This window comes from Paralichthys olivaceus, chromosome 14 (assembly GCF_024713975.1).
Source record: "Paralichthys olivaceus isolate ysfri-2021 chromosome 14, ASM2471397v2, whole genome shotgun sequence".
In the NCBI taxonomy this organism is placed as follows: Eukaryota; Metazoa; Chordata; class Actinopteri; order Pleuronectiformes; family Paralichthyidae; genus Paralichthys; species Paralichthys olivaceus.
In genome coordinates, this window is record NC_091106.1 from 5,288,691 (window position 1) to 5,300,961 (window position 12,271).

A 12,271-nucleotide genomic window follows, 5' to 3' on the forward strand; every position below is an offset into this window, starting at 1 on the left:
CTCCGGGGCTTTGGCAGATCGTGAAAAGATGATGTTGTTCATCTTGAAAGAAAACTTTTACCCTGTGTGTCTTATAGTGGCCAAACTCAAACTAAGTGTGGTAGAGTGAAAAGGGAAAATAAATGAGAGGGGCCTTTTCCATTAAGTGCCAAATTACAGAATAACTCCAGCTCTCCAACAAAACCAGCAATTGAAATAAATACAGAATAATTCATGAAATCTCAAATTTGTGTTTCCCTATTGTCCCTATATTGTTTGTTAAATTAACTATAACATATATTTTCATGAAAACAATGTGACAATCTGAATGGGGGTCACTCGGAATGATGACCCTACATAGAGTCATCACTTCAATCTGCAGCTTCCCTCAACTTAACAAAGTTAAATGATGAGTTTCAGATCATTGTTGAGTTTTGAAAAGCTTTTGCTGTATCTTCCTTCTCTCAACTCACAGGCACCATCTCCTGGTTGTAGTGTGTCATCTACTTTTAAATCCATCACATCTGGACACCAGAGGAATTCACACAATGGATTTGGTTCAGTTGACATCAACAAACAACAGTCAAATCGTATTTTGGCTGTAAAGTGACTCAAAAATATTGGTTGAATAAAAAAAGGAAACATGCTATGCTTTATTACTAATGATTTATTTGTATAAAAGTGCAGAAAATCTTATAATACAAGTTATAAATAGTGAATAGATGAATAAATACATTAACAGTGGTCAGTGTGGAATGAATACAAAGGCATGTTGGGTTGTAGACTTTTGAAAACATGCGTCCAATATTTCGGCTGAGTTTTTGATATATACAAATGGCAGAAGCAATACCCAAATGACTCAAATCAAAATAATACATATGATTTCTCAGTGTCCATTGTAAACAGAGTCATCAGCAGAAAGCCATTTTTTCCACGGAGGCGTGGCTCTCCAGTCCTTCTCCTCCCAGCCAGTCCTCGTGTAACTCGCCCAGGATCTCCTGCAGGGACAACTCAGGCAGGGGGGCGAGCTGACCCACCCCCAGATGTCTGGACTCCCCACAGCCTTCCAGAGCGAGCCCGCTCCACGACTCCTCCAGCTGTGAGTACTGGCCGTCCTGCGGTGGGCTGTTCTCCAGACTGACATCCCAATATCCAGAGTCAGGGGTGTCTGGGGTGGAGGAGTGAGAGGTGGAGGAGGTCATGTACGCCTGCTGATCTGCTGATCCTGGATACATGAAGGCTGCGGCCTGGTTGGAGCTGGAAACATAGTTTCTCATCTCCAGGGGAGAGTGGCACCACAGTGGCGTGGCAGGGGGGGTTTGGCTGCCTGTCTGGGACCAGTAGCCTCTGCCCATGTGGGGGCTTGAGTTGCTGCCCAGCAATCTGCCCTGCTGGAACCCAGGCATGGAGCTGTAATGTCCATGCTCCTCGCTGGTGGAGTACGCCGGAGGACACTGTCCATAGTAGCAGGCTTCCTCCATCTCCTCCTTCACCTGGGTTGTGTAGGCTGGTGGGGGGCCCTGACGTGGCAGAGGGATGGGGCCAACCTGCGGCCTCCTGTTGGCGACAACATGAGGGATAGCATCCTGACCGGGGGGGTCAGTCTGCCACAGCGCTTTCTTGGCCCCTTTGCACTTCAGGGTGCGAGCTCGTCTGTTCTGAAACCACACCTGGACAGGAAGGAGAGAAACAAGGGGCTTAGATTCAAAGCTGGACAGATAAAGTAAAACACACTGTGCTCTGTTAATGATTCGCTGGGCAAAGCACATCTAGTAGTAGTCAGCTGTCAGAGCTTGTTGTACGGTCTATGTGTGCTGTCAAACAAGATGCTGATAAAAGCAGCTTGTGTCATCTCTGTGATAAAGAAATGAAGAGATAGAGTGATAGCGGTATCTACAATTCTGTGCAGGATGAATTTGAAAACAGAGGCTTTGTTTGATAAGAAGCCACAGTGCAATGTGTAAAGCACACATCTGGGAACAACACTAGTATCAAACTTCTTAAATAAAGACTATAAAAACTTATCTGAACTCACAGTTTCCCTTACTCCAAACAACTCAATTTAATTTATTTCATCTTCATATCTATTCCACAGATAAGGCTTTCGGTTGTATACAGTGTTCTGTGGTGACTGCTTACCTGGATGCGTGATTCTGGCAGGCCGGTGGTCTGGGAGAGGCTCTCCCTGAGGCTGATGCCTGGGTACGGGTCGGTTTCGAAGGTGGCGCGCAGCAGCTCCACGTGCTCCTTGGAGAAGCTGGTCCTCTTTCTGCGGCTAGCGCTGCGAGAGGAGCCGCCACTGGAGCCTGCAGGCCTGGCATCATCTGAGGGGAGAGAGGGGAGCAGGTTCCACGTCAGAAAACAAATATTTTGATATTATTATGAATTGATGTTATTGTATAAGAAGCATTGTCTCGTCTCCTCAGGCTTCTCAGTATGGCCACGGCAGAATGTTGAATTTGCACGGTGCAGCGGTACACATTATTAACTGCCTTTCATTTGCTGTTTGCATGGTTCTGTTGCTGTAATACCTGAAGTTGTTTATGTTGAACTTAAATTTTAAGTTTATGGACTAAGCAAAGCGAGGATGGAGGTAGTGTTCAGCCCCTTATCCGAAACATGCTTTTAATGACTAAAGATGCAGTTTCTGGGGTTAGGGTTACTATCATTTCTGCTGTGGGTATTTATTTTCACATCATACCAAACCTAGTTGTAATATTTGCAGATTCTTGAAGATTTTTTATAGCCCACCTAGGGAGTAAGATGGTATGTTTTGCCTTCTGATCCGTGCCAGCATGTCTGCACAATGAATCTAAAATTCTGCCACTGTCTGAAACTAACTACAAGTCTCCCTGGTGCAGGAAAACACATCCACCTGGTGAAGCTCAAATACACACTGAACTATTTCATCTATGATTATAAGATATAAAAAGTTTACATAGTTTACAATGTGGATTAGCAAAACAGATTTAAAGCAGATTTCTTTCTTGTAAAATCCCTTGAGAACAGATTAGAAAACGTCTCTTACCATTGCTGGAGTCCTTCCACATGGCAGCAGTTGAAGGAATGAAGCTCTGGACAGTATGTTCCTTCACTGAGAGTCTGTGGAGTGTGTCTCCTGGCTGGTTCAGGGTACCTTTTATATTGATCACCTGAGGCCTCAGAAGGCCAGGGTGACAGAGGGATGTGGGGTGTGGGTGATGGGTCATTGACAGAGGTGCTCTCACCTGAGCGGGGCCTTTCCAGCCCTGTTGTCACCTAATCACTATCAAAGTAGCAGCAAGGTCAATGGCAAATATAACATAACATGGAGGATTAGGGGTATAACCAAAGAGGGTCTTTCATGAGTCATCGATACCACTTTACTATAAGACAGCAAACATGTGACTAGCTGTGTTTTTGTGCAGATGAATATGTTGCATCAAATTGAAATCCCACAAGACAAGGCCCAAAGACAGACATTTATTTATGAAACTTATTATTTATATATATAAAAATATATACCCTATGAAAAGTGACATACAAAGTCTGATTGATTGATTATTTTGATTATGAAGTTCTGTGTCTGTTAATAAGTCAATTCATTATTATTATTATAACAGTTGCTTATTTTAATGACAAAGATGTTCTCAAATATAAAATGTCAGGTTAAAACGAATGACTCGAGACATATCTTTTAATATTTCAAAGCTTCCCTTTAATTTAAATTTGGGCCCTGGTAGTCATCTGATCAGTGTCAAACACAAACACGGGTCGCTTTGCAAACTGTTGAACATTGATCAACCAACAAAAGCCTCCGAGAAATATTTAACTCACACTTCAGCTAAAACACAAAATAGCCGCCTGAGCTGAAGCCTATCAGCGGCTCCTGTTGTCTTTTCATGTGCAGAGTAGCTCCCTGCAATCACCAGGAGAAAAACAAAGCTGGCTAATTATTCAGTGATTAATTGGAGCAGCTACTCCGTCCCACACATCGGCCTCATTTCAGCCAATGAATGCATCAAAGTGAATGTCAAGCTTGTCAAATGGCTTGACATGTCCAGGCCATGGCCGAGCTGTTGCAATCGCTGTGACTTTTAACCTAAATATGTCTAATTTTTCTTTCAGACGTGCTGCCAGAAAAAAATGAGATTAGCTAAAGAAAAAAGAAAAAATCTTCTTATATCTGTATTTACACATGCAGCATACAATATCTCAACCATGCCTTAATAATCTCTGAGCTCCAGTTATATGTCAAATGCATTGAAAATGTAAATACAAACATAGAGAGGCAGAAGTCAAACAGCCACTACAGGGCAAAGTGCTGCAACAGATTTACAGTGTTATTATGTGCATTACAACACAGTGCAGCTTGAAGTCTAGCAGAGTTATCTGATGCTCCAACCATTTCTTTTTATCTTTATCTGGACAACCAGCACAATCAATGTCTCCATATGTGGAGACGGCTCCTGAAAGTCCACCAACTCTCCCTGTGCTTTATCCAAATCCTATCACACAGCATGTGAATTATTGTGCCTAAAGGACATTGTCACATAATAATGATTTGAATTTTTTTCATATATAAAAAAACGTACACCAAATCTTCACTATCTAAAATTAGTCTGATAATATGATAATATGGGAAGACTCTTATCAATGCAGCATTTCAGCAGATCAAATAGGCGCCTTGGCCAAGTTTACATACAATGATCGAGTGATAAAAGCTGAAGCTGCTGCAGCCCGCAGGCTATTCAGCTGATGCAAAACCACAGTGAAGAGCTTACTTAAGTTTTGTCTTGACTCTATAGAGATGTGTAAGTTAGATAAACAAAATGCCACGTGATCAGCTTATCGCTTCATGTTAATTTAAGAGTATAATCCTCTGAACAGGAAAACAGTGATGCTGTCTGTCTGTGATTGTCAAAGACTTACATTGTGCACAAACAAACTAACTTCGAGGCCACAGTTTGAATATATAATATTTTGTATAATCATGTTTATCATATTTGGTGTTTTTCCTGATTAAATATGCCTTTCACTTGAAATAGACTATATTTTTAATTATGCAAAATTACATAACGAAAGGTAGTCATATTGTTGTAAAACTATCTGTATGAAACCAAAATTAATCACATTACTGCTGAGGATACATTGCAAATAAACATAATATTTTATTTTATTAGTGACAATATTCATCAGTTTTCAATACAAACATGTGGTGATAATATTTGTTTTTAAGTAAAACTCAAACAGTCTGTGATAGATCATCCTTTCCACTTCCTGTTCACAGTTATGCACCCCCACACATCCTTGTCCAAACCTATGTCATGAAGTTTTTTGGAGAAGTTAAAACTGTATGGGTGTTTTTGGACGTTGGAAGTATTGTTAGGTCTCTGTGAATCACTGGCTTTTTAACATATACCAGGAATTTAGAAGTAAAAGTCTAAATTCATATCTCCACATAATGACTCGAGTTAGCCTGTCTTCAAACTGGGGAAAGTACAGGACAAATAAGTAGCTTTAATCAGTATGTGTCAGTATTTGTATTTTCAGCTTGACACATATGAACAAAAACAACCCAAAACTAAACTAGAGGAGCTGCTCACAGAGGGAGATCATGGAGAATAGGTTGTGTGGTGAAACAGCTCCAGATGTGTTACAGAAAAGAACAAACAGACACTGATTTAAGCATTTTGAAACTGGCAATATGTGTCATTAATCACAACTGGACCACTTTATGTAACTTTAATATTCTCACATGTATTTGTAGTCGCAGGTTCACATTTGTTTTCTGTTTCCTCTGTAACACACAGGTAACACAGCACACAGCAGCTGCAGGAGACAGGCCCAGCAAAGAGTCACAAGATGGCAGCATTGTTCGTATTGCTGTCGTCTAATGTTGAGTATATTATTAAACATGCATCTTAAATAGCAAGAAGAAACCCGATCACAGGATTGTTCACGCTACGATTTTCCATTTACGTAACATCCATGAAGACACAGACAGAACGCTCCCTGCTGTCACACTCCTCGCCAGCGTTTCCACACGGTCGCATTAGAGAGCTGGACCAGAGCGGAGCAGCGGCTGACAGCAGCAGTCATGGCTACAAGTGATGGAGGAGACTACTTTAAAAGAACCAGCCTGTTCTGGATCGTCTCGGTGACACTCGCGATGTCGTATTTCACCGTAAGTCAACCGAACGCATGGCATTAGAAGAAATGCGGAATTAAGTTAGATTGAGTGGTTGCCATTTCTTTTTTTTAAATGCCAACGTGTTGTGTTGCGCAAAATGTCCTCCGGGTCGAGTTATTATTCTCTGTTACATCATGTCTTTGGTCTTTATACATTTCTGATGTCTGGGGACATTTAGCTCCATGTTATTCTTTCTTTTTTTCTTTTTTTCACTCAACACGTGATAATAATAATATTCTTGTATCCACAGGGTCTCTGTGGTTTATGTTGAATCTTATCTGGAGTCGATCAGGTCAAACACACTTGTACAAAGTCCACTGGGCAACTTGGATATCCACTGTAGGACACTGTTGTTAGACAACACTAGTGTGTCCGATGTCTTATAAAAGAAGCAGCGTTTTTAATATGTTAGCAGCTGTTTATCAGTGGTTAATATTTACTTATTAACCTCTGTAAATGTCCGCGGGGACCGTGAAGCTAACACCTAGTCAGTCAGTATTGGGACATGGTTGGGACTAATATATTATATATTATATATTTATTTAATTAAGCACCGTTTACAGAAGAGAGTCACAAAGGGCCTCACAGAAGTAAAAAAGAGCTGTTAAAAATAAATATAGAGCCGAAACAAAACTAAAGCACAAACACTAGACGTTGCAAGGTGACACAAAGGTACGTTTGAGAAGTCTTCAGCTGCTTTTTAAAGGCGTCAACGGACACTGCAGAACATATGTCCGAGCTCCGCAATGTCGGAGCTACATCCATCACCTTACGTTCTCAGGCAAGTGCCGGGGACAACCTGTCTTCCTGATCCGATGACCTAAGCGACCTCCTGGTGATGGGAGCAGGTCAGAGATGTATTCAGCTGCCCGATGTCTTGTTATGCTGGTCAAAATTCATGGCCTGTTCAAATATGACTCCGAGATTTCTGATATCAGCTCGAGAAAGGGAGCCAGTACAGTGAGTAACCTTTGGGACCATGCTGTCTGGGGCAAGAACCCACCCACTGCCTGAGCCTTTCAATCAGGATACTATGACCCACAGTAACATACGCTCGGACCAATACAGAACATTCACCCACAACAACTCATCAAAGATGTTATTGACAGACAAGGCAGCAGTGAGCTGTTTGGCAACAACCTTCTCTAAAATCTTTGAAATAAAAGGCAGCTGAGCTATCGGCCTGTAGTCAAGAGGAAGGGATGGATCGAGATTAGTCATTTAATGTCTAATGTTTTGTGGCTGATCAATAAAAACAAATCGAGAAAATATATTTGTAAAATGTCTTTAGAGTAGTCCTGAATGTAATCCATTTCTGTTTTGTGAATTGTCCACATAAATAGTTAGTTATCGTGTACAGGCTCGTTTTAACGTTCACCACCACTTGCCTTGTGTACAGTTGTTTAGACAAACACCAAACATTTGTACAACCTGGTTAAATGTGTCACATGTAATAACTGAAAACATAATAGTTTAGTGTTTGGACGTGTGTTTGACAGTTTAACCAAAGATGACCTGCAGCCTCTGGGCCCTTCCAACAAAAGCCCTTTGTCTCATCCACCATCTATAGTCCAGGGACACATACCTGACATGACACTGTTGGACAGAGGAGGACAATAGCAGCATGACACAATGCAACATGTTTGTTGGACTTCCCTGTGATTCATGGTTTGTTGTATGTAACCATGTGTGTTTGACTCTCATGTTTATTTGTGCTGAAGAATATTAGGTGTGTGTGGTAAATTACTCATTTTTAGGAAAGTCTTATATTACATATTGGTCATACTAACTCACCTGGACCTCCTGGTTCTTAAATACATTAATAAATGAATGGTACCTTGCAACTTTCTCACATAAGGGTTCAAGGAAATTAAAATAATCTTTCAGAAAACTTACAGTCAAAGTCCAAAACGATTTACTTGAATGAATGAATTTGACTACTATTAAAACCTTCAGCATCGCTAATGCATGTTGCAAATCACCTCAAAGATTCTTGGAAGCTCAGTACAAAATTCAATCCAATTAAGCAGCTGGTGAGGCTGAGAACACACAAACAATTTGCTGTAGAGCTATTGGACTTTGCAAAGTCAATTTATTATCCCCATGAATTTCTTGAAGAAAATTACTGACATGAAATTGAAAAAAGTTGTGAATTCTGGCTGATTTGGCCTGAAATGACATTAAAATGAATCTAGCAGGCATTGACCCTTATCTTTTGATATAATACAGAAAATTGACAGAGCAAAATTCAATATAGAAATAAATCAGATTGGTTTCCAAATAAAAATATTGATTTCAGTGGTTTTCAGTTTGCATGACGGTGAAGAAACGTTATGGAGTTCACAGATTTAGAACTGAAAACCTCCTCTGGGTTCACATGATAAAACAAAAATACCAAGCCTCACCAAAAAACCCAACATGATGCAGAAATAATCCTCCTCCAGAACTGTGAAAAATAAATTAAAATGACATTTCACTCAACAAGGATGCCCTTTGCGGCACATACAGCGGCTGCACTTATGATCCAAGCAGCTGTAAAGCTCATTAGTGTCACAGTGGTTTTTTTTCACATGAAGACAATCGCTCATTCTGTAAAGAGCAGACAGATGATAGTTATCATCAGCTAACCATGGACTTTCCCATATTAAAATCTAAATGGACCAGAACCATTAGGGCACCACAGAGTCAGCTGTCATTATTATTATTATAATATCACCACAAAAAGTCCATTCAGGAGACAAGTCTAATGTAGAGAAGCTCTGTGAAGTGTTAAACACTCAGATGTGTGCTTACAAAATGACAAACGCTTTGATTTTTAAAGGTTTTCTCTCAAAATGTTCAGTACACGTGTTTGTTTTATGCTATTTATAGTTAATATTGTTAATGTGGTTTGATGCTGATATACCATGTCTTGTGTTTTGCAGTGCACCGTGTTTGCACCAGAAAAAATCCCATTTGAGAGCCTTGGTGTGTTTGGCAGCTTCTGCAAACACCTTGTGGATAATTATGCGAACATCATGTACAAAGGGTGAGTGATGAAGCTTTCACTGTATTGCTAGTACATAGAACATACATCCAATTCTATCCTGTGAATAATCACAGCCACAGTTTTCCTTCTCTGAAGAGCTTGATGTGGTCGACACTAATTCGGTCGCTCTCATTAGCTCTGCGGAAATGTAAAGATATCCCTCATTAAAAACAAAGACAATCACCTCCTCAGATTCTGTTGAGCAGCATCAGTGACTGTCACATGATGTAAACTCACAGGGGCTGAAATACACAGTTTCACTGACTTAAGCCTTAATGCTCTTCACCGTTAACAGATCGTTACAGCTGGTTGCGAGCTCATTGTTGACTCTTGCAGCGGCGGGGCGTTAAAGACGACATTCACACGAGGATGTTCTGTTGGGGTCTAAGTCATGTGATGCATGGCACGGCCCTGAGTGTTTAAGGAGGATGGTTGAAGTGGAAGTCGTTGAGACTGTGAAACATGTGAAGTGGTTGATCTTTTAGGTTTGTCATGTGACTCCTGTTAATTCAACACTCAGCTGGTGCAGGAGGGAGATTTCAAAACATGGTGAATAATGTGGGTCTGTGGAGATGAACTCATGTTTGTCTGTTACAGGTGGTTGGCATCCTGGGTGATTCATTTATTCGAAGCCATTACTGCTCTGAGGGTGTGCAGGTAAGAATGACAAGAACCTTTTTGTCCACTAGATGGCAGTGTGATTTAAAGGTTTTGAATAAACTGGCTCCCCTCAAACTTCTGTGATCAAACAGGGCCTCTGTTAAAGCTAAACACTCTTAGAGTCTAAACACTCACACACATTCTTCACACCATGTTAGTATAAACAAACATCAGCTGCCTCTCATGGGTTTTTACTAGAATAAAACTATTTAGTTATCATATAAGTGTAAAAATATGAGATTATTATGTCTGGCTTTTGATAAGGTAAGATTCATAGAAATATTTTACTACATCTATGCTTTTATCTGTTTTTAACTTTACCTGTTATTAAAGTTACATTACTTTATTTTTTTTTATCTCAGTTTATTGACTTTCTCTCTTCCATTTATTTAGCTTTTTTTATTTTACCTTTTAAAATCTATTCAATGGTATTTCAGTATCCACATTTGTATGTCTGATCTTATTCTTGGCTCATCAGTCAGTTGTGAAGAGCCTGTTGAACTGCACCAACCTGTATGACAGAGGCTAAGCAAATAAAGATTATTGACTGAGTAAATCATTTCTTCTCCACATCTCTGCAGCAACAAAGGTATCAACAACCCAGCCACTCGCTGCCTGTGGTTCATTCAGACCTTCCTGTTTGGCTTTGCCTCCCTCGGCCTGCTCCTCAAGTACAACCCTGAGCGTCCCAAACAGAACTGAAAGCAGCAACAGGAGCCGACGGGATAACACTGCGTATGCTGAATTTAACAAAACGGTTACTTCCTCTTGTGCCTCTTCTTCTTCCTCCCTGTCCTTTCTCTGCAGAATGAAATCATGCAGAAGGGACAACAATCGGAGGGAGACACCTGAGCCTTGTCTAGTGTTAACACTAACATTCTGAAGTGGAGATATTACTCTGATGAATATGCTGCGTATATTTCTTACTTTCTTGTGATATCATGATCGACAGACATTTTATTCCATAGATTTTCTATACATGGTACCATACAGATAATATTTTTAATGCATTATACTGATCATGTTATTAACAGAATTTATTTAATCATCAGAGATTGTCTTGATGAATCTTCCCTTAGATATTCAGAGATTATATTCGGTGCAATACAAGAGGAATCTTTAAATGCATTTTCTTCCTACTCATGTTGTTTACATCCAGCCTGGATAGATGGTGGCATTAGGGCTATTTTCTTCAGGTTGGCAGCAGATGGTTCTCTACCACCAGCCTCAGACCTGAGAGCTGCTGCATGAAAATTCACATTCCTTACACGGAGGTGCTTGGTTTTTAAAATCAGACTTAAAGTTCTTAATATTAACTGCAAAATTAAAAGTCGACTTACAAACTACTTGAAATGTGTTTTGCTGAGTTTTGTTTACTCATGTGTCTGTTTCCACTGCTGAAGGAGATATGCTCCTTTCCTTATCGTTAAGAGAATTCAAACTGTTCTTATTGTGGCAGCCACTGACGTTCCTCCAGGTCATCTCACTCAGTTAGGAACCTTCCAGAGCCAGATGGCCTATCGAAGGCACCCTATGAACAGCAGCTGCTTGTTAGTTAATGTTGCCCTGGTAAATGCACATGAGTGTGTGAGGAGCAGGAAGACTTTATTTCTAGTTGCTGCTCAGGCCAACAGTGGCTAGCTAATGCTAAAACTACTGTCTCCTCACGTTGATGCAGCATAATAATCAACTAAGGAGTAAGCTAGTTATCTGTCTAGCCCTTAGACTGTCTATAAAGATGGACAACATGTACGCTCCCTTGAAGTGTCTCAATTGCAAGTAAAAATACACAAAGGAAGTTTTCTCAAAGATGTTTTTTAGAATACTCTGTTCAGTACTAATCAAAAGCCTCATTGTTCCAGAAAGTTTGATTGTAATTGGTTATTTAATGATGTAAAAACAGGATGGAACACGATTGATACCTGAGGCTAACTCGCGATTACTGCAGTCCAATTCCCAGACTGCAACTGTGCAGAATCTTGCCCCAAATGACATCATCCATGCAAAATGACAGCATTTGTATCTGGGATATTTTGGCTGCATTTCTTGGCACTGGGAGGAAGTGGAGACACGCTGTCCATATTTATATCCAGTTTCTGGTTTCATCCTGAGCACCACACTGTAGGTGTGTGAACCAAATTTGACGGCAACTCCGCTAATAGCCTTTGAAATGAGTGTTAAGTGATTATTCTCTCTCCATCACTGTAACTACTGTTAAATGACACAGCAATGTTTTGATCCACTGTTCCACTTCCAGCAGATGACGATGTTTGTGTCCCTCCACACGTACAGTGTGACGTCGTCTGACTGAGGCTGAGGCAGTAGCATGGGGTCACGTTGTCCTCTGCTTATGAACTTAAGAGCATTAGCCCTTCTTAAACAGCCCAGTCTAGAGCTGTCTTCAGCCATTAATCAGGGATTGATAGTATAGA

At 40.5% G+C, this 12,271-nt stretch overlaps 2 protein-coding genes across 2 annotated transcripts; one reads left to right on the plus strand and one right to left on the minus strand.

Annotated features, from left to right (window-relative positions):
* Positions 1 to 310: 310 nt before the first annotated feature.
* On the minus strand, positions 311 to 2,349 carry mxtx1 (mix-type homeobox gene 1; the record flags this gene model as incomplete). Its single annotated transcript, XM_020088725.2, has 2 exons — positions 311 to 1,649; positions 2,119 to 2,349. Coding segments are annotated over 2 exons (990 nt in total), but the record flags the coding sequence as incomplete, so codon positions are not given.
* Positions 2,350 to 5,962: 3,613 nt separating this feature from the next.
* Positions 5,963 to 11,185, plus strand: tmem254 (transmembrane protein 254). The gene is made up of 4 exons (XM_020088118.2): positions 5,963 to 6,145; positions 9,076 to 9,179; positions 9,777 to 9,836; positions 10,421 to 11,185. Exons 1-4 carry the CDS (start codon positions 6,059 to 6,061, stop codon positions 10,539 to 10,541), a joined length of 372 nt encoding a protein of 123 aa, XP_019943677.1. The 5' UTR covers positions 5,963 to 6,058; the 3' UTR covers positions 10,542 to 11,185.
* The last annotated feature ends 1,086 nt before the right edge of the window (positions 11,186 to 12,271 follow it).